The sequence below is a fragment of the Oratosquilla oratoria genome, chromosome 21 (genome assembly GCF_046742065.1).
Source record: "Oratosquilla oratoria isolate Oo_2021 chromosome 21, ASM4674206v1, whole genome shotgun sequence".
Lineage (NCBI taxonomy): Eukaryota > Metazoa > Arthropoda > Malacostraca > Stomatopoda > Squillidae > Oratosquilla > Oratosquilla oratoria.
Window position 1 is genome coordinate 59,108,114 of NC_134797.1, and position 22,307 is coordinate 59,130,420.

The window sequence follows — 22,307 nt, forward strand, 5'->3', positions numbered from 1 at the left end:
GGGCAGAAACATGGAACATAAGAGAGGAAGAGTGAAGGAGTTTGAATGTGTTTGAGATGAAATGTCTGAGAAGTATGATAGGGGTTACTAGGCTAGACAGAGTGAGAAACGAGGAGGTGAGGAGGAGAACAGGGGTGGAAAGGGAGCTGGGAGATAGGGTTGATGAAAGAGTATTAGGATGGTTTGGACACATGGGAAAAATGAGTGAAGAAAGATTAGTAAAAGAGGTGTGGAAGGTAGAGGTGGAAGGAGTGAATATGAGGGGGTGTCCTAGGATGAAATAAATAGATGGGGTGAAAGGGGCATTACTAAAGAGAGGAATGTCTGTTGAGGAAGGACGGGAGAGGACAGAAGATAGGGGTGAATGGAGAAGGGTTGTGTATGGATGATGCTGTGATGCATGAAGGGGAGTGGGTGGGGGATGGGGGGTGAGGAAGTATGTATGAGAAAATATTTGACGCAGCCCGAAGGGATTTCTCCCCGTCTTCTCCTTTTCTGTATGAGGGAACGGAGAGGGGGGTCGCCGAATTTATGAAGCGGCCTTGCTGTGGATGTGCCGTGTCTTGCGACACTGCTTCTGACCCAGGGCAGTGGACAGGATGCAGGGATGACCCTTCATCCAGGAGGTGCCAAGATGAGAGAGAGGGAGGGGGGTGGAGGGGAGTGGAATATGTAGGGAATGGAGTAGGTAGGAGTGGTTTCTATGCCTTTTTCTTTTTTGGCTAACCTCCGTGTAAGGGTGCAAAAGCCTTTGGTATATGTATGTGTGTGGAAGGGTGGTGAGTTAAACTCAAAGAACAGTTGGAGTTTTTTTTTTTTCTTTGTGTTTAACTCACCACCCTTCCACTCATTTGTCTTCCATACTTCAATATGTATGTGTGTATAAAGCTTATTAGCTCGTTTCTCTCCTGACAATGTAAACATGAGTCCGCATGCGTCAAAGAGAACTTGGAATGTAAACAATAACTATCACGATGAGAAAAAAATCGTCCAAATAGTTTTCATTTCAGAAAAAGCAGGAATTTATATAGAAAAAAACAGTAACTTGTGAACACCGTTACATAACCATAAAACAATGATTGAATATTGCAATTCAAGAAGTATGCTGATGGTCCTAATGTTTTTTTGTGGGTAGGCTATCACTTGCTGTTTGAAATGTTACTCATCTTTTTATGTGATCAGATGATTAGAGTGAAAATGTTAATAATTATTGTTGCCTCAATTATGACGAAGTTAAAAACAGCTCCACAGTGCCTGACAGTAGCCCTCAAGGCCTCCATTGGAAGAAATTTGGGATTGTTGTCTGTGTTATCATTTCATTATTATAGGCTAATTATTGGTCATGATAACAATAATAAGTTTGTTTTGCAATAAACCATATACATCAAATTCAAATACAGATAAAGAAAAAATACATGTTCGAAATTACAATTAAAATTGCCGAGGATAACATAAAAAAAGCATGTGAACTTATTTACATTGTGGTCCTCATGCTTACTTACTTAGTTTACTTAGTGAAGTTCTGAGGTCGATCCTCACAGCCGTAGTGGACTACCGCTGCTGCCAGTCCTGTTGTTCTTCCTTGCGAGGGTCAGTTGGTCTGGTAGTGTGTTTTGAGAGAACCTACTTATGGCAGTGTAGCCTGGCACTGGAGGCTCGTCTGGCACCTTCCGCAGGAACCTGTCCAGTGCATGTTTGAAGCTGTCCACCGAGCATTTAGTTTTCTCTCTCACCTCCTTTGGGAGGGCGTTGAAGATTTTTGGACCCTCATGGCCTAGGCTGGTTGCCAGTAGGGTCTTAATCCTCTCCGGGGCTGGCAATGTTTCAAAGAAACTGATAGAGATCTTGGGCCTAGTCTAGAGACAGAGTGTCAGCCATAGGGGCTGCACCTACTGATAGAGGTGATGAGGTAGACAGGTTTTAAAGTGAGCAGCTGCATTGTCCCTTTTGCAAAACCACAACTGTCAGGTATCAGTCATTGGTCCCGTGGTATAAAAATAGACATGGCATTGATTTTGTCCCAGAAAATATTCTACCAGTGTGATAGCATCACCTGTTCTGGACGAAATTATTCAGTCAAACCTTTCTTTGATCTACTTCACCCAGATTATTCAAACATCATGTAAAACCTGTTTTTCAATTATGACTAGATGATGCTATCAACCTTTGTATCAAAGACTAATTGTTATACATTGACAATAGTGGACTATTCAAAATTTGTGAAGCTACTGCAGTAGATACTTCAGTAAACCCCTTGTGTGTATGTGTGTATTTACCTAGTTGTATTTTGTGGGAAGAGAGCTATGCTCATAGTGACCCGCCATTATATCTTTCTGCATCCAGTTTTTTCTTAAAGTCATGTATAGTTTTTGCACCCACTGTTTCCTCATTGCGTATATATATATATATATATATATATATATATATATATATATATATATATATATTTATATGTATGTGAGATTCCAAGTAGACAGGGTTGATGGATAGAGTGAAGGGGGCCTTGGTTACAACAGGAATGTCTTTTAAGCAGGGAAAGGATAGGGCAAGGGATAGGTGTGAGTGGAGAGTGGTTGTAAATGGATAATGAATTTATGTGGCCCAATGAAATTTCTTCTTGTTCTTCCCTTTTACTCTTATCTGTACTACATCTATTCACATTTAATGACCCACCTACTATGGCTCCATTAGGAGTCCTCCCTCCCGGCACAAGATAAGAGTTGAGCCCAAGTCTCTTCACTCAATCCCATTTATTTGCCTTCTACAATACACATAGAAATGTGGTGGCATTCTTCTACCTAAAACACTCCCTAAAGTTTGGAGATAGTAGCTGCTGTCAGTTTTTGTCAAATAAACATCCATCGATGATAATGTTTCCCAAGATTCCCAGAAGTCCTGACTATCTCACCATGTAGTTATTAATATATCATGTTTCACTGTTTAGGGATGGGATATAAGAATCTTCTGTGAGAAAAGATATGCTTGGTAAATGAAAGCATATATACTTTGAAATTGGACACTATGTGATAATACTTGCTTAGAAGTAGGTGTTTGAATTATGTTATGTATTTATGTGGTTAAAAATGTTATTTATGTATGACCTAAAACTCCTGGTTCTTCAACAGCCTAACATTCTTGGAAATTGTACTAGAGGAATCAGTCTCCCAGGATGCCCTAACTCCTGCTGAAAGGAAGGAGGCAATTCTTGCTAAGATTGAGAACCAGTATCAGTGTTGGATAGAGGAAGACATTGATTTCTTAGATGACTGTCAGTTATGCTCTGGTAAGTTCTCTCATGTGGGAATAGATTGTACAGGCTAACACAGTCTTTTCAGACTTGTATCCAAGACTTGCTTTCTACTAGTTTAGAGGCATAGAGGCACTGAACTCAAAGCACATTAGTTTTTGCCTATTACATCACATTTTTACTCTACAACACATCTCATTCTTTATCATTCACCCCAAAAAAGTACCTTATTACAATGATTTTCACAATCATCTTAACTTTTGTATTCTACTTATAATACTGTTCCAACAATAATACCAGGATTTCATGGTGAAATATAACAAATATATCTTGAATATATGTATATATATATATATATATATATACACACACACTAATCAAATACCAAAAGGCCTTTTCCCCTATATGAAGCGAGTAACTGAGTCAAAGTATACACCCATCCTACACCTATGCTACACGCGTGTGAAATGTATTCATTGTGTAGTCCTTCCCATTGTAGCTCCTCATGAATGAATGTTTGTCACTACCATCACCATAATTGCTCGGGTCAGAGGCAATGCAGCAAAATACAGCAACTTCACAGCAGGGAGCAGGTTTACTCCATGGCTTCATTCTATGATAACCCCCCCCCACACACACACACACACACTTTCAACGAACGGACGGCTTGACGAACGCTCTGAAGAAAAGTGCAGATTGTGGATACCAACGCAAAGAGAAGTGCCTTTTTGTATTTGCAGGGGGGGGGGAAATTGCTCGTGAGGCAGTAGGTAAGTAGGAAAAGAGGAGAAGGGGAGGGATTGCTGGGGAAATGGAAGGAAATGAGGATGTGGAGGACTTGGCCCAGGCAGACGGGCGTAAGGTCAACATGAAACGACCACCGGATGACGAAATGGCAAATAAAAATGTAAAGATTAGAAGTATAGAGAGGAGAAATACAGTAGAAAGTGACGAGAATATGTTCCAGGGATTTAAAGAGGGTGGGGGGGACACAACCCCCCCCGACTGATAAGACTAGAGGAGAGAGTTGATAAGGTGATCGAGGACTTGGAACGTAAGTTAGGTAAGGTAGACTCCATCTTCCAGAGAATTGAAAGATTGGAACAACTGGAGAGAAGGCTAACAGAAACTTAACTGAAGAAGTAGAGGACCTAAACAGACACTGAGGAAAGGTACCGGAGGAGAATGAGAAATTGAAGCCGAATAGTACTGAAACCAAAGAGACACTCGCTACCGAAGCTAAAAATTGGAGACTAACTCAAGAAGGGAAATAGGTTTCATTCACTGACATAGTCAAACAGCAATTGAAAGAACATAATGAAGACTCAGTTATTAAAGTGATGAGACAGAAGGAGAATATAGTAAGAGAATTAGCTGACAAAAAGAAATGTATAATTATATTAGGAATGGAAGAGAAACATAACCCAGATAGAACCGCAAGAATCAAGGAGGAAAATGAAAGGGTAAGCAGTTTATTAAAATTAGTCCAGGAAGATGAACCAGAAATTATAAAGGAAATTGAGGAAAAATTCAGACTCGGAAAATATAGTACAGATAAGACCAGACCAATTAAGATTAAATTCAGGTCACAAACAACGGCAGAGAAAATTCTATCCAAGACAGGGAAACTAGCAACAAATGATCAATATAAAAAGGTATGGATAAAAAGAGAAATGAATAAGGAGGAAAGAGAGGCAGAAAAGCAGAAAAGAATTGAAGCTAAGGCAAAAAACGAGGAACAGAACGGAGTCAGAGAAAGAGAGATTCTATTGGAGAGTAGTGAACATGAAAATAAAGCAGTTCGACATACTAAAGAAAAACATAAGGGAAACAGAGAACACAATGGAAGTGGCAGAAAACTAAGAGTGTCTTACACAAATATAGATGGATTGATAACAGGATTGAATGAACTGAATGATTATTTGAAAGAAAAAGAACCGGACATAATGGGAATTGTAGAAACAAAATTAAAAGGCCCACTACCACCCAACAGTGTAGGACATGATACATACAATTATTGGATTAGAAACAGAGAGAAAAAGCAAGGGGGTGGAGTTATGTTCCTGACAAAGAAGGATATAAACGTGAAAGGTGTCATATATGGAAAGAATACAGTAGAGATGATTATGATAGAAGTGGAAGACCGAGATAAGAAGAGCAGAAAATTTGTGATCAATTATGTGCCTCCGAAAACAGCCTCATGGGAGGAGAGTGAACATAAAAGTATGTTAGAGGACACAAAGATAGCATTAACTAAAATAATGGAAGACGGAGGAAGAATAGTTATGATGGGCGACTTTAATTGCAAAGAAATCTGCTGGGAAGAAATGACAGTAAAGAGTGGTGATGACTCATGGGGAAATTGCTCTACTTGAGATGATTACTGACCATTCAATGACACAATGGATACAAGAGAACACTAGGTATAGAAATGAAGAAGAACCATCGAGGCTAGACTTAATAATTACATCTGAACCTAGAATAGTGGACAAGATTGAATATAAAACACCAATAGGTAAAAGTGACCACATATTGATTGAACTGGAACTTAATGAAGAAAAATATATGAAAAGAAATGAACAATATAGAAAAGGAAGAATGATGTATGAAAAAACAAACTTTGATAAAATAAGAGAATTCTTCCAACAAGAAAACTGGGAAGAAATATACAAAGAAGAAACATCAGTGGAAGAGAAATGGAATATTTTGACAAAAATTTACAAAGAAGGAGTGGAAAAGTATGTCCCAAGACAAAAACAAGAAAAAGAATATGTAAAATGCTGGTACAACAAAAGTTGTAGGGAGTTAAAAGACAAAAGAGACAAAGCCTGGACCGGATGGAAAAAAGACAGAAGACCTGAAAAATGGAAAATATATACTGGTTATAGAAATGAATATGTACAAAAGTGCAGAGAGGAAAAAAGAAAATATGAAAAAGATGTTATAGAAAAGTGTAAAGATCAACCAAAACTATTCTACAGATTTGTAAACAATAAACTGAAAAACAAACAAGACTTGGAGAAATTAAGACAAGGAGGAGTTGAATACACTGAGGAAATGGAAATGGCAGAAATTATGAACAAATATTTTAAATCAGTGTTTACAAGGGAAAATATACAACCTGAAGAGATTGAGTGGAAGGAAAAAGTCCCCCCTATGGAAGAAATAGAAGTAACGAAGAATGAAATATTGACACACTTGGGTAATTTTGATGTCAGAAAATCGCATGGGCCAGATGAAATAGCAAACTGGATTCTGAAAGAATGTAGGAATGAACTGGCAGACAAAATACATAGCATAATAAGCAGTTCCTTAAAAGAAGGAAAAGTTCCAGAAGATTGGAAAAAAGCAAATATAGTACCTATATATAAAGGAGGAAATAAAGAAGAACCTACCAACTATAGACCAGTCTCTCTAACAAGTACAATAGCAAAAATATGTGAAAGAATTATCAAAAGTAGATGGGTAAAATACTTGGAAAAAAACAACGTACTAAATCCAAGGCAATTTGGATTCAGACAAGGACGGTCATGCGTCACCAATTTAATATGTTTCTATTCAAGACTAATAGATATAATACAAGAAAGAGATGGATGGGCTGATTGTGCATTTCTAGACCTAAAAAAAGCTTTTGACAAAGTACCACATAAGAAGTTGCTTAAGAAATTAGAATATGAAGGAGGAATACAAGGTAAACTGCTAAATTGGATGGAAGACTTTTTGCAAGAAAGAAAAATGAGAGTAGTGATAAGAGATCAGCACTCAAAATGGAATGAAGTAATAAGCGGTGTCCCGCAGGGAACAGTTCTGGCCCCAATAATGTTTGCTATATATATTAATGATATGGATGAAGGAATTGAAAGCTATATGAGCTTCTTTGCAGATGATGCAAAATTACTGAAAAGAGTGAAAACTGAAGAGGATTGTGAATCACTACAGAGAGATCTAAATAAAGTACAAGAATGGAGTAGGAAGTGGGAGATGGAGTTCAATACAAAAAAGTGTAGTATAATGGAATTTGGAAAAAGCAAAAACAGAATAACAGGATCATATAATTTGGGAGAAGAAGGAATAAAAAGAGTAGAAAATGAGAGGGACCTGGGAGTCATTGTTATGAATAATATGTCACCTGAGAAACATATAAATAAGATTTTTGGAGAAACTTATAATTTAATAAGAACAATCAAAGTGGCATTTACATACCTGGATGAAGAAATGGTGAGGAAAATCCTAATCACCCTGATAAGACCAAGATTGGAATATGCAGCAACGATATGGTCACCAAGTACAAAAAAATGTATAAAAAAACTTGAAAGAATACAAAGAGCAATTACTAAACTGGCACCAACACTCTCAAAACTATCATATGAAGAGAGACTACAAAAACTTAAACTACAGACACTAGAGCAAAGAAGAGAGAGAGGAGATTTGATAGCTATTTACAGAATCATGAAAGGCATAGAAATTACTGATAGAGAGAATCTGATAAAATGGGATGACAGAAATACAAGAGGACACGGAAAGAAAATAAAAAAAGACAACTATAGAAGAGATTTGAAAAAGAACAGCTTTCCTCACAGAGCAATAGACAGTTGGAACAAGTTAGATGAGAAAGTGGTGTGTGCAAAAACAATACATGAATTTAAAAATAGTTTAGATAAAATGAGATATGAAGACGGGACCTCACGAGCATAGCTCCCTTTCCCGTAAAATACAACTAGGTAAATACAACTAGGTAAATACACAACCCTTGTTTGAAGAAGCACATTGGGAGGAATTCATGTATACCACACAAATAAAGAGGAAATGGGAAATCTTTCTTGACATTTATAACCTGGGAGTGAACAAACATGTGCCAAAGATTAATGGAAGGAAGAAGCAGAAACATGGCTGGTTTAACAGAATGTGCGAGATTGCAAAAAAGGCCAGGGACATGGCTTAAGGAAAATGGAGGAAGAGAAGAAGCAACAAAACAAAAGAAGCTTACAAACAAGATAAAAATTACTATAAAAGAATTCGCAAAAAGAAACTGGTTTTGAAAGTCTAGTAGATAAATGTAAAGATGAACCAAAACTGAGTGGGTTAGGGCATCGCTACTTGTGGTGTAGGTTGAGGTGACAGTGGTTCAAACCTTGCCACTGGTGAATTGAACCAAGGCTATGGTTCAATAAATTCCATGCTACAAAAGTCCTCTGTAAAAGGGCACCATCCTAACCTCCTGATGGGGGGCCAGTTTTGAAACATGAAACCAAATCATCATCATCATAAATGCTAAATTGAGAAACGGAAATAATCACCAAGTTAAAAGTGAGTGGTGAAGTCTTTGAAGAGGCCTCGGCTCAGGTAGGAATAATGAATGAAAGTTTCTAGTTGGTTTTCACAAAAGAGCAATTTTTTGGAGGAAAGTGAAGGGAACAAAAATTCAGGTTTAGAAGGGAAGTGCTCAATCTTTTGGGATCACTGGATGTAACACAAGCTTCAGGACCTGACGGGATCTCAAACTTGATTCTTAAAGAATGTGGAGAACAACAAGCAGACAAAATTCAGTCTTGTTATATGTTCACTGAGAGAAGTCAAAATGCCACTTGATTGGAAAAGGGCAAATGTGGCACCAATTCACAAAGATGGAAGTAAGGAGACACCACTAAATTATAGGCTGGTACGGTATCACTGACCAGCACAATAGTAGAATTATGTGAAAGGATTGTGAAAGATCAATGGATCAAATATCTTGAAGAAATGAAGATTCTGGCAGTTTGGCTTCAGATCTGGAAGGTCATTCATGTTGAACCTTTTTAAGCTTTTACTTAAGAATGGTTGATTTTCTGCAGGAGAGAGGTGTGGGTGATTGTGTGTACCTCGCCCTAAAGAAGGCTTTTGATAAAGTACCTCACAGTCAACTTATGTGGAAACTAGAGGACTGAGGCAAACTACTGGAATGGATGAAAGATTTTTTGAAGAGATTATACATGAGGTCCTTAGTAAAGGATAAAATGTCAAGATGGAGAGCATTAATGAGCAAAGTTCCACAAGGTTCAGTGCTTGCACCAATAATGTTTCTTGTCAATGTCAATGACATAATGAAAGGCACAACAAGCTATGTCAACATGTTTGCAGATGATGCAAAAATCATGAGAAGAGTGAAAAACAAAGAAAACTGTAGACTATTGCAAAAAGATCTAGACTCCATTCTTGCATGGAGCCAAGAATGGGAAATGAAGTTCAGTACTAAAAAATGCAAAGGACTGAAAATGGGCAATAGTTGCAAAAGACAATCCTTAACTGTTCCTTTGAAAGTGAACCCATTACAGAAGCAAAAGATGAGAAAGATTAGGGCAAGTTGATAAAAGACAACCTGTCACCTGACAGTCATATCAGTAGGATTGTGGTTGAGACATATGGACTACTGCAGAAGATTAAAGCGGCTTTTTACCATACAGATAAAGAGGTGATGAAAAAAGTAATCAAAACCCTGGTCCATCCAAGACTGGAATATGTGTCAGTTGCATGGTCCCCACACATAATGAAGGATATATGCAAGATAGAATACATAAAGCAGCAACTAAACTGGTCCCGAGCCTGGCAGATAAAGTACATACATATACCAAGGCTTTTTCCCCCTTACTAGGGAGGTAGCCAAAAAGGAAAAGACATAAAATCATTCCCACCCATTCCATCCCTGAATACAATCCACACCCCTCCACCCTCCCTCCCATCTTAGCACCTCCTAGATGACGGGTCATCCCTGCACCCTGTCCACTGCCCTGGGTCAGAAGCAGTGTCGCAAGACACAACACATCCACAGCAAGGCCGCTTCATTTAATAGGCAACCCCCCCCCTCTCTGCCCCCCCCATATAAAGGAGAGGACGGGGAGAAATCCCTTCGGGCTGCGTCAAAATTTTGCTCACACACACTACCTCACCCCCCATCCCCCCGTCCATTCCACCTCATGCATCACAACATCTTCCATATACAACCATTCTCCATTCACCCCTGTCTTCTGTCCTCTCCCGTCCTTCCTCAACAGACATTCCCCTCTTCCCCAAAGCCCCCTTCACCCCATCCATCCATCTCATCCTAGGACGTCCCCTCATGTTCACTCCCTCGACATCTGCCTTCCATACCTCCCTTGCTAGTCTTTCTTCACTCATTCTTTCCATGTGTCCAAACCATCCTAATACTCTTTCATCAACCCTATCTCCCAACTCCCTTTCCACCCCTGTTCTCCTCCTCACCTCCTCATTTCTCACTCTATCTAGCCTAGTAACCCCCATCATACTTCTCAGACACCTCATCTCAAACACATTCAAACTCCTTCTCTCTTCTTCTCTTATGTTCCATGTTTCTGCTCCATACAGTGCTGTTGGCACAATCACTCCTTCATACAGTCTCCTCTTAGCATCCATTCCCAAATTTCTATTCCTCATTACACTTTTTAATCCACCAAGGCATTTACTCGCTTCTCTCAATCTACATTCTACCTCCACCTTCACTCCACCTTTTCCTGCCACATTTGCACCCAAGTATCTAAAACTATCCACTTCCTCCAGTCGCTCTCCCTTAATGTTCACTTCCAGATTACTGCCACTTTCACCCCTTGTACATCTCATCACCTTACTTTTACCCACATTTATCTTCAGCTTTCTTCTATCACACACTCTCCCAAACTCTGTCACCAACTTCCTCAATCCCTCCTCCGATCCTGCCACAAGCGCAGTGTCGTCCACAAACAACAGCTGGCTCACCTCCCACTTTTCTCCATTTTCTTTAACCATCTCCAATCCCTGACCCACTACCCTTGCATTTACCTCTCGCACTACCCCATCCATGTATAATTTGAACAGCCAGGGTGACATAACGCATCCTTGATGAAGTCCCACCTTTACCTCAAACCACTCACTCTCTCCATTTCTAATCCTGACACAAGCTCTACTACTCTCATAAAAACTCTTGACAGCTCCGAGAAGCTTTCCTCCTATCCCATATATCCGCATAACCTCCCACAGTGCCTTTCTGTCTACCCTGTCGTAAGCCTTTTCCAGATCCATAAAGGCCCAAAAAACATCCTTCCCCTTACCTATAGCTTTCACACATATCTGTCTTACCACAAAAATCTGATCTACACAACCTCTACCTGTCCTAAATCCACACTGTTCCTCACCAATTACTCCCTCTGTTCCTCTCCTAATCTTCTCAGTCAAGATCCTCCCATAAGCCTTCCCAACTACACTTAACAAGCTAATCCCTCTGAAACTACTACATTCACACTTGTCCCCCTTTCCCTTGTAAAGTGGAACTATACAAGCACTCCTCCAGTCCTCCGGCACTCTACCTTCTCTCCAGCAAACATTAAATAACCTCACCAACCAGTCCACCATCACTGTACCTCCTTTTTTAAGACATTCTGCATGGCATCCATCCAGACCAGGTGCCTTACCTGCTTTCATCATCTTAACTGCTGCCTTCACTTCATCCTTCCTTATTTCTCCTCCATTTTCCTCACTCATCACTCTCATTTTCTTAGCATTTCCCACTGCAGCTATCTTTCCCTCCCTATCCTCCTTCACATTTAGCAACTCCCTAAAATATTCTGCCCATCTTCCCCTTACTGCCTTCTCCTCCATTATCATCTCTCAATCCGCACCTTTTACCTTTTCTTCTCTACTTGATTCGCCTCCTCTTCCTCTCTTAATTTCTTTCCAAAACATCTTTTTATTACTTTCAAAATTTTCTGTCATACTCCTACCCCATTTTACATCTGCTCTCCTCTTTGCCTCCTTTACCTTTTTCTTTACTTCTCTTTTCTTTTCTTTGTACGTCTCATATGACTCCCTAGTCCTATTTTGTAACCAATCTGTGTAAACTCGCTTCTTCTCTTCTACAACCTTCTTCATTTCCTCATCCCACCATTCACTACCCTTCCTTCTATTTCCTCCTGTCCTTCTTGTTCCACACACCATCTTTGCACACTTTGTGACTCCCTCCTTGAACCATCCCCATTCCTCCACACCTACCTCTACTCTATCCTTCACTCCCTCCCACTCCTCCTTCAGCTTCCTCTTGCACTCATTTAAATCTATCCAAAAGGCCTCCCTTTCTTCTACACTCTTCTCACTGCCAGGCCCATATGCACTTACAAAAACCCACATCTCCTTTCCCAGTTTCACCTTCATCCACATTATCCTTGAGGAAACCTCCTTCCACTCCACTACACGTTTACCTATCTCTTCACTTACTAGTATAGCCACCCCTTCCCTCCCTCGCTCTCTCTTCACTCCTGATAACCTCCCACTTACACTCCCAAACTTACAATCGCCCTTCCCTTTCAGCTTAGTTTCACTCAAAGCCAACACATCCATCTTTCTTCTCACAAACATACTACCTATCTCTTAACTTTTACTCTCATCTGTACTACATCCACGCACATTAAAAGACCCAAACCTTAGGGTGCTGGTCCGAGAACTTCCAGACCCTCTTATGCCTTTGCTTTTACTTTTAGGAATGTGCCCTGTGGAGCTACAAGGAGAAGGATGCCTAGTCCCAATCCCCGTCCCTTTCTTCTCGCCTCTTACGATCCAAGTGGGAATACTTGGTGGCAGTATTCTTTTCCCCCACAGGGAATTCCCCCACCACAGAAAAAGAATACTCAGAGAAATGGTACAGGACAGCAACAAGGGGTTGGGGGACAGCATAACGGAGGGACAGTCGTAGTATAAAAGTGTCATCATTTCTCTATGAACAGAGTTTTCCTCTATCATAGACAAAATGATGTGTGGCTCTGGTTCGTAGGGGCGCCTCATATAGACCCTAAAGTATCAACTGCATGCTACTTTGCCACAATAACAAGCAGCCAATACCCCAGATAAACTAAATGAGGAAAAATTAAAAGCACTTGGTCAGTCAACTTTGAAAGATCGAAGGAGAAGAGGTGATATGATTACAGTATTCAGGTCACTAAAGGAAATAGATTGCATTGACAGGAGGAATCTCTTGATTAAGGGTGAGAAGGCTTCAAGAGGTCATGGGAACAAATTAAGAAAGACTACATGTCTAAAGGATCTGAAGAAACAGTTTTTATGTGGAATAGCTTAGATGGTGATATAGCCGAAGCTGGAACAAGACATGAATTCAAATTTAAATTGATAATTGGAAATTAAGTATTTAGATTAAGTTGGAACTACATGAATTTGAGGCTAGGTATAACAAAATTGGAGAGTAGGAGGCAGGACTCAACAAGCTGTGCTCATTTCCTCTACACTACAATTAGGTAAATACAATTAAATAAGTACTCCCCATTCACTCTAGTCTTTTGCATTCTCTTTTTCACTCAACAGATATTTCTCCTACATCCAGTGCCCCATTGACCCCGTCCATTCACCTCATTTTTAATCTTCCTCCATGTATCCTCAACTTTTGCTTTGTATACTCTTTCCACTAGTCTCCCACTGTCTCTCCTATTCAAGTAAAAGCTTTTGATTGCCCCCGGACTTCCTCCTATCCTATACATCCAAAACAAATACCATAACACCTCTCAACCAACCTTGTCAAATATCTCCCCCAAATCCATAAAATCCCCCAGAGACACCCATACACTTTGCCAAAAATTTCTCTTGTATCTGTTGTACTGGGGTGTTGACTATATGATACAGCCAATACTTTAAAAACATAAGAATGGAGGAGTCCGCAAGAGACCATAGGGCCTACACAAGGCAGTCCCATGTCCTCATTCTTGGTCTTCCCCTCAAATTTACACTGGTCAATTCTGCTTTCCACACTCATTTTCTTAGTCTTTCTTCACTCATTCTTTTCTTGTGATCAAAATATCCCAGTATTCTTTGATCAACCACATCTGCTACCACTTTTCCTACCGCTGCTCTCTGCCTCACTTCTTCACTTCTCATTCTCTCCTTCAATGCAACCCTCGACATACTTCATAAACATTTAGTCTTAAACACACACAGGATTTTTCTTTATGCTCCATAAAGTGTTATGGGCAGTATCACCCCTTCATGTAGTCTTGGAGAAAAGGAATAGGATACCATAAGAGTAGCTTCTTTCCAGTATATTACAGTTGGGTAAATTAAGATAACATATCCTGACCACTTTTTTTTTTTTTTCTTGCTTTTTTCTTTTGGAGAACAGCTGTGGAGAGACTGCGTGATGCTCCATTGGTCTGCAGCTATAATGGTTACAGACAGCGTGTGCAGTGCGAATACAGTGGGGAAGTATACAAAACGTGAGTTATTTAATTTTTTTTTCACATCCCATTATAGTATTGATTTAGTGATTCAGTTCTGATGTCAGTAATTACATTAGTTGTACATTTCCTTTTTTTGTTTTTATTCCAGTTGTATTTACTATTTTCTATTTTTTTACATTCAACCCATTTTTTACCTTGTTGCAATTTAGAGGTTTTACTTTAGCTAGTGTTAGACATGCTTGACCACTTCAGTATGAGTCAAATTCTCACTCACAGCATCGGTATCCATATGTACGATGCAACACACTGCTCTCATTATAAAATATGAAGTCACTGCTGTATTACTCGTTCTCTTTTACCGAGTAATAATACATACATACATACATATACCAAAGGCTTTTTCCCCCTACACGAGGGGTAGCCAAAAAGGAAAAGGCACAGAAACCACTCCCACCCCATTCCATTTCCTATATATTCCACTCCCCTCCACCCTCCTCCCTCCCTCTTATCTTGGCACCTCCTGGATGATGGGTCATCCCTGCATCCTGTCCATTGCCCTGGGTCAGAAGCAGTGTCGCAAGACACAGCACATCCACAGCAAGGCCGCTTCATAAATTCGGCAACCCCCCCTCTCTGTCCCCTCATGTAGAAAAGGAGAAGACGGGGAGAAATCCCTTCGAGCTGTGTCAAATTTTTTCTCATACATACTTCCTCACCCCACATCCCCCACCCACTCCCCTTCATGCATCACAGCATCATCTATACACAACCCCTCTCCATTCACCCCTATCTTCTGTCCTCTCCCGTCCTTCCTCCACAGACATTCCTCTCTTTTGTAATGCCCCTTTCACCCCATCCATCCATCTCATCCTAGGACACCCCCTCATATTCACTCCTTCCACCTCTGCCTTCCACACTTCTTTTACTAATCTTTCTTCACTCATTCTTTCCATGTGTCCAAACCATCCTAATACTCTTTCATCAACCCTATCTCCCAGCTCCCTTTCCACCCCAGTTCTCCTCCTCACCTCCTCATTTCTCACTCTATCCAGCCTAGTAATAATAAGCACAGAAAACGTCAAACCAGTTCACAGAATCAAGATGCTGACGCCGGCATCCTCGTGTACCTACTCGCACCTCATGACGCCTATGTAGGCATCGTACCAAAGTAGTTAAATCTGTCCTTGACCACCTCCTTGGTGTGATATTGTACCCAAGGATAGAAGCACTGGTGTTACTCATGGAATACAACTTCTCAGCTGCCAACCAAGCTAGATTAAGTGTGGGTCTTGTCTCAGAAGAGAGGATAAGTCAGGACCAAATGGTTACGAGTGAGCCAACCATTCACATGGAAAAGGTTCGTAATGCCATCTCTACCATATATGCAGGATGTAGAAAATCCTGGTGAACATCAGTCTCTGCCATTTTTCTTGAACTGGAGCTTTGACTCACTCTGGAGTTGAAATGTGACAGCTATTTTACCCACTTTTGAATTGAATTGCCCAAAACTAGAGATGCTTGGAACTTATGGCTTCTCTGTGTTGTACTGCTTTGTACATTATATTGTACTGATCTGATTGTTGTAGTATAAAACTAAATATACGAGGTCCCAAGTTATTTTTCTTTAGTTCAACTATAACTTATTTGAATTTTACTCTGCATGTAGAGGATTTTACTCTGCATGGGAGGATCTTGATTGAGAGGATTAGGAGAGGAACAGAGGGAGTAATTGGCAAGGAACAGTGTGGATTTAGGACAGGTAGAGGTTGTGTAGATCAGATTTTTGTGGTAAGACAGATATGTGAGAAAGCTATAGGAAAAGGTAAGGATGTCTTTTGGGCTTTTATGGATCAGGAAGAGGCTTATGACAGGGTAGACAAGAAGGCACTGTGGGAGGTTTTGCAGATATACATGATAGGAGGAAAGCTTCTAGGAGCTATCAAGAGTTTTTATGAGAGTAGTAGAGCATGTGTCAGGATTAGAAATGGAAAGAGTGAGTGGTTCGAGGTAAAGGTGGGACTTCGTCAGGGATGTTTTATGTCACCCTGGCTGTTCAACTTGTACATGGATGGGGTGGTGCGAGAGGTAAATGCAAGGGTGGTAGGTCAGGGATTGGAGATGTTTAAAGAAAAGTGGGAGGTGAGCCAGCTGTTGTTTGCGGATGACACTGCACTTGTAGCAGGATCAGAGGAGGGATTGAGGAAGTTGGTGACAGAGTTTGGGAGAGTGTGTGAAAGAAGAAAGTTGAAGATAAATGTGGGTAAAAGTAAGGTGATGAGATGTACAAGGGGTGAAAATGGCAGCAGACTGGAAGTGAACATTAAGGGAGAGCGACTGGAGGAAATGGATAACTTTGGGTACTTGGGTGCAAATAAGGCAGGAAAGGGTGGAGTGAAGGTGGAGGTAGAATGTAGATTGAGAGAAGCGAGTAAATGCCTTGGTGGATTAAAAAGTGTAATGAGGAATAGACATTTGGGAATGGAGGCTAAGAGGAGACTTTATGAAGGAGTGATTGTGCCAACAGCACTGTATGGGGCAGAAACATGGAACATAAGAGAGGAAGAGAGAAGGAGTTTGAATGTATTTACCTAGTTGTATTATATGGGAAGGGAGTTATGCTCGTGGTAACCCGTCTTTGTATCTCTCAGCATCAGGTTTTTTCATAAAATCTTGAATAATGTTTGCACACACTGTTTCTTTATCTAATTTGTTCCAAGTATCTATCACTGTGTGGGAAGCTGTTCTTTTTTAGATCGTTTATGTAATTATCTTTTTTTTTTTCTAGTTTTTTTTCATGTCCTCTCGTTTTTCCAGTATCCCGTTTCAATAAGTCATTCTTATCTAAGATTTCCATTCCTTTCATTATTCTATAGATAATAAGGCTCCTCTTTCCCTTCTTTGCTCCAGAGTTGGTAATTCTAATTTGGACAGTCTTTGCTCATATGTCATTTCGGAAAGAGTTGGTGCTAGTTTTGTCGTTACTCTTTGTATTCATTCTAATTTCTTTGTATTCTTTTTGGTACTGGGTGTCCATAGTGTTGCTGTGTACTCAAGTTTTGGTCTTATTAGTGTAGTTAGAATTTTTTTTATCATTTCCTCATCCAAATAACCAAATGCCACTTTTATTGACCTCAATAAATTGTAGGTTTCTCCGACTATTTTATTAATATGCTTATCCGGTGTTATGTCCTTGCTCATTATCACTCCAAGATCTCTCTCCGAGTTTACTTTTTTGACCTCTTCACCAATTTTGTAATCTTTCGATATTCTGTTTTTACTTTTCCAAATTCCATTATACAGTCACTATCCGAGTTACGACACACGCGAGTTACGACCACCCGTACTTACGACCACGTCTAGCAGATATCTATTATGAGTTTACTGTATATGTCTGGCAGCACAGCGCGTAAGATAGTTGTAGCAGCCCGGCATCGTGCACGACATTTATGGCAGAGATGGAAAAGTTGCTATACACGCGGTTGGAAGATAATAGGCAAAGAAATGTGAAACAGATGTTGCAAACACTGCAAAGTATGGCTACAAGTTAATTTCACATGTTGAAAGAACGCGCACGTGAAGAATACGCTTCACATGAATTCATAGCGAGTGCTGTGTGGTTTCGTCGCTTTCGAGGGCGTTACCAGGTTCACCACGTGTTGTCGAAAGGTGAGGCTGCTAGCAATGATGCGCATGCAGCTAAGCCATTTGTGGAAGAGTTTGATAAATCAATTAAGAATGAAGGATATTTACGTATTTAAGAGCACGCCTAGCAGATGCCTATTATGAGTTTACTAATAAGAGTACTTTATAATAAGTATTTTCTTTCTTTAACCTACCATATCATATTAACAACTAAGCAACTGAAAACAATTCTGTATACAACTGTAGGAGAGAAGCCAACCGCAGAGTATGGAATCCAATGTATTTAACGCTTCACCCAGCAGGGCTTCTTCAGAAATAACACAGTGGATTTTTTTTTTTTTTTTTTAAGGCTATCGATTCATAAGATGGTCATTAAGCCTGATTTGAATTTGTACAGTCTCGATGTTGTTATGTATGTGAACACAGTGGACAAACATCCGACTCCTTATATAACCCGAGCTTACGGGGAGAAACGAACATGAAACTGGTGTAAACACAGTTTGCGTAAATTGCTCGTTACTTTGTTTTTAAAATTGCTAAAGGTTTATTTATTGTAAAAAATACATTGTTTTGATTTATATTATCAATGAGAGATATAAAAGCAGATTCAAAACATCTACGTTTCATAGTATGGTTTTCATATTTGATAATCTTAGTAATATTCCAGTCAGCATTGTGGCCTGTATCGTATCTATGTCTAACAATGACATTATTCATATTATAAGTTTTCATATCATATACTAAGAAAAATTATCAAAATTAAAATTAAAGGCATATAATTGATAAACAGTAAACAGCTTGTATATAATAGTATTCAGTAGAAAAAGTTACTTAGAAATGCAACAGATTGATATCATGTATCCCAGAGTATAACCCTCGTGTCGGCCATTTTAATGGGATCCGATTTACGACTGGTTGGTCGGAACCAATCTAGGTCGTAACGCGGATAGTAACTGTATTACATTTCTTGTCATCGAATTTTACTTCCCACTTTTGAGTCCATTTCCAGATCTTGTCTAAGTCTTGTAATGAGTTGCAGTCTTCCTCCGTTTTTACTTTCTTTAGTATTTTTGCGTTATCTGCAAAGAAATTTATGTAACACTCTACTCCTTCATCTATGTCATTTATGTATATGGCAAACATGATCGGGGCCAGTACTGATCCCTGCAGGACACCACTTATCACTTCCCAATTTGAGAATTTGTCTCTAATTACTACTCTCATTTTCCTCCCAGTCAGGAAGTCTTTCATCCATTCCAATAATTTTCCTCTGATGCCACCTATTGACTCTATCTTCCTTATTAGTTTTTTGTGTGGTACCTTATCAAATGCCTTTTGTAGGTCCAGAAAGGCACAGTCTGCCCACCCATCTCTCTCTTGTATTATGTCTATTAATCTTGAGTAGAAGCAGATCAAGTTTGTTGTACATGATCTTCCTTGTCTGAATCCAAATTGATTTGGATTCAGTATAGTTTTTTCTTCCAAATGCTTAACCCATCTATTTTTGACAATTTTTTTTTTTTTACAAATTTTTGCTTCGGTGCTTGTTAGGGAGACCACTCTGTAATTTGATGGGTCTTCTTTGTTTCCTCCCTTATAAATTGGTACAATGTTGGGTCAGGGATTGGAGATGTTTAAAGAAAAGTGGGAGGTGAGCCAGCTGTTGTTTGCGGATGACACTACACTTGTAGCAGGATCAGAGGAGTGATAGAGTTTGGGAGAGTGTGTGAAAGAAGAAAGTTGAAGATAAATGTGGGTAAAAGTAAGGTGATGAGATGTACAAGGGGTGAAAATGGCAGCAGACTGGAAGTGAACATTAAGGGAGAGTGACTGGAGGAAGTGGATAGCTTTAGATACTTGGATGCAAATAAGGCAGGAAAGGGTGGAGTGGAGGTGGAGGTAGAATGTAGATTGAGAGAAGCGAGTAAATGCCTTGGTGGATTAAAAAGTGTAATGAGAAATAGACATTTGGGAATGGATGCTAAGAGGAGACTGTATGAAGGAGTGATTGTGCCAACAGCACTGTATGGGGCAGAAACATGGAACATAAGAGAGGAAGAGAGAAGGAGTTTGAATGTGTTTGAGATGAGGTGTCTGAGAAGTATGATGGGGGTTACCAGGCTGGATAGAGTGAGAAATGAGGTGAGGAGGAGAACAGGGGTGGTAAGGGAGTTGGGAGATAGGGTTGATGAAAGAGTATTAGGATGGTTTGGACACATGGAAAGAATGAGCGAAGGAAGACTAGTAAAAGGGGTATGAAAGGCAGATGTCAAGGGAGTGAACATGAGGGGGCGTTCTAGGACGAGATGGATGGATGGGGTGAAGGGGGCTTTGGGGAAAAGGGGAATATCTGTTGAGGAAGGATGGGAGAGGACAGAAGATGGGTGAATGGAGAATGGTTGTATATGGATGATGTTATGTATGAGGTGCAAATAAGGCAGGAAAGGGTGGAGTGGAGGTGGAGGTAGAATGTAGATTGAGAGAAGCGAGTAAATGCCTTGGTGGATTAAAAAGTGTAATGAGGAATAGACATTTGGGAATGGATGCTAAGAGGAGACTGTATGAAGGAGTGATTGTGCCAACAGCACTGTATGGGGCAGAAACATGGAACATAAGAGAGGAAGAGAGAAAGAGTTTGAATGTGTTTGAGATGATGTGTCTGAGAAGTATGATGGGGGTTACCAGGCTGGATAGAGTGAGAAATGAGGTGAGGAGGAGAACAGGGGTGGTAAGGGAGTTGGGAGATAGGGTTGATGAAAGAGTATTAGGATGGTTTGGACACATGGAAAGAATGAGCGAAGAAAGACTAGTAAAAGGGGTATGGAAGGCAGATGTGGAGGGAGTGAACATGAGGGGCGTTCTAGGATGAGATGGATGGATGGGGTGAAGGGGGCTTTGGGGAAAAGGGGAATATCTGTTGAGGAAGGATGGGAGAGGACAGAAGACGGGTGAATGGAGAATGGTTGTATATAGATGATGTTGTTATGTGTGAGGTGGAATGGGTGGGGGGATGGGGGGTGAGGTAGTATGTGTGAGAAAAATTTGACACAGCCCAAAGGGATTTCTCCCCGTCTTCTCCTTTTCTGCAGGGGGGGATGGAGAGGGGGGTCGCCGATTTAATGAAGCGGCCTTGCTGTGGATGTGCTGTATCTTGCGACACTGCCTCTGACCCTGGGCAGTGGACAAGGTGCAGGGATGACCCGTCATCCAGGAGGTGCCAAGATAAGAGGGAGGGTGGAGGGTTGAAGGGAGTGGAGTGTGTTTAGGGATGAAATGGGTGAGAATGATTTTATGCCTTTTTCTTTTTGGCTGCCTCCCTTGTAAGGGGGAAAAAGCCTTGGTATATGTATGTATGTATGTAGGTCACCCTTTCAATGGCTGTACAGTCGCACACCCAGTTATTATCCAGAAAATTGAACCTGTGACAGCCTGTTTACTTGCTTTTAAACTTAATTGCCCCAAACTACAGATACTTAGAACTTGTGGCTTTTCTATGTTATACTATTTTGTACATTATATTTTATTGCTTTGATTGTTATAGTGTAAAATCAAACATATTATATCCCATTTTATTTTTCTTCCTTAGTTCAACTGAAACTAAATTGAACTTTACTCTGAGTGTAGAAAGTGAATATAATGATGGTATTACTCTAGTTTTGAGGTACACATCACTACACAGAAAGAGATGTTGAGTGACCCAATCACCATGTGGGTAAACTAGGGGATTGGAATTAATAAATAAGTGTAACATAGTGACTTCACTATTGTCATCTAGCCAGATAAACTTAGCCTCTAAATATAGTCTTTAGGTAGAGCTTGTTCACAAATTTATAGAAGTGACATATTTACAACGGGTATTGAAATTTACTCCAGCAAATAGTGGGAGGTTGACTATTATGTGAATGTTTACTTGTGGTGGTTTTAAGAGTGAAAAGGGATTATTCCAGTAGACACCAGAATTTTTGTATGTTATTAATTTTCAGTAAAAGAGGTATGGAAGGCAGATGTGGAGGGAGTGAACATGAGGGGACGTCCTAGGATGAGGTGGATGGATGGGGTGAAGGGGGCTTTGGGGAAGAGGGGAATGTCTGTTGAGGAAGGAAGGGAGAGGACGGAAGACAGAGGTGAGTGGAGAATGGTTGTATATGGATGATGTTGTGATTGCATGAGGAGGAATGGGCGGGGGGGTGGGTGGGGGTGGTGTAGTATGTATGAGT

At 40.2% G+C, this 22,307-nt stretch overlaps 1 protein-coding gene across 5 annotated transcripts in view; it reads left to right on the plus strand.

Moving 5' to 3' along the window:
* Nucleotides 1-923: 923 nt before the first annotated feature.
* Nucleotides 924-22,307, plus strand: part of LOC143036959 (uncharacterized) — a 33,539-nt gene continuing 12,155 nt past the window's right edge. For 3 of the 5 annotated variants that reach the window (XR_012967440.1, XM_076205018.1, XM_076205019.1), the window contains exons 1-3: nt 924-1,131; nt 3,126-3,283; nt 14,391-14,484. Coding sequence is in view for 2 of the 5 variants with exons in the window: in XM_076205018.1 (XP_076061133.1) it covers nt 1,076-1,131; nt 3,126-3,283; nt 14,391-14,484 (308 nt within the window). In the remaining 3 variants the exon portion in view is untranslated. Of the gene's footprint in view, nt 1,132-3,125; nt 3,284-12,747; nt 13,516-14,390; nt 14,485-22,307 lie in introns of all 5 variants that reach the window. The other 2 variants (XR_012967442.1, XR_012967441.1) reach the window with 1 other exon arrangement.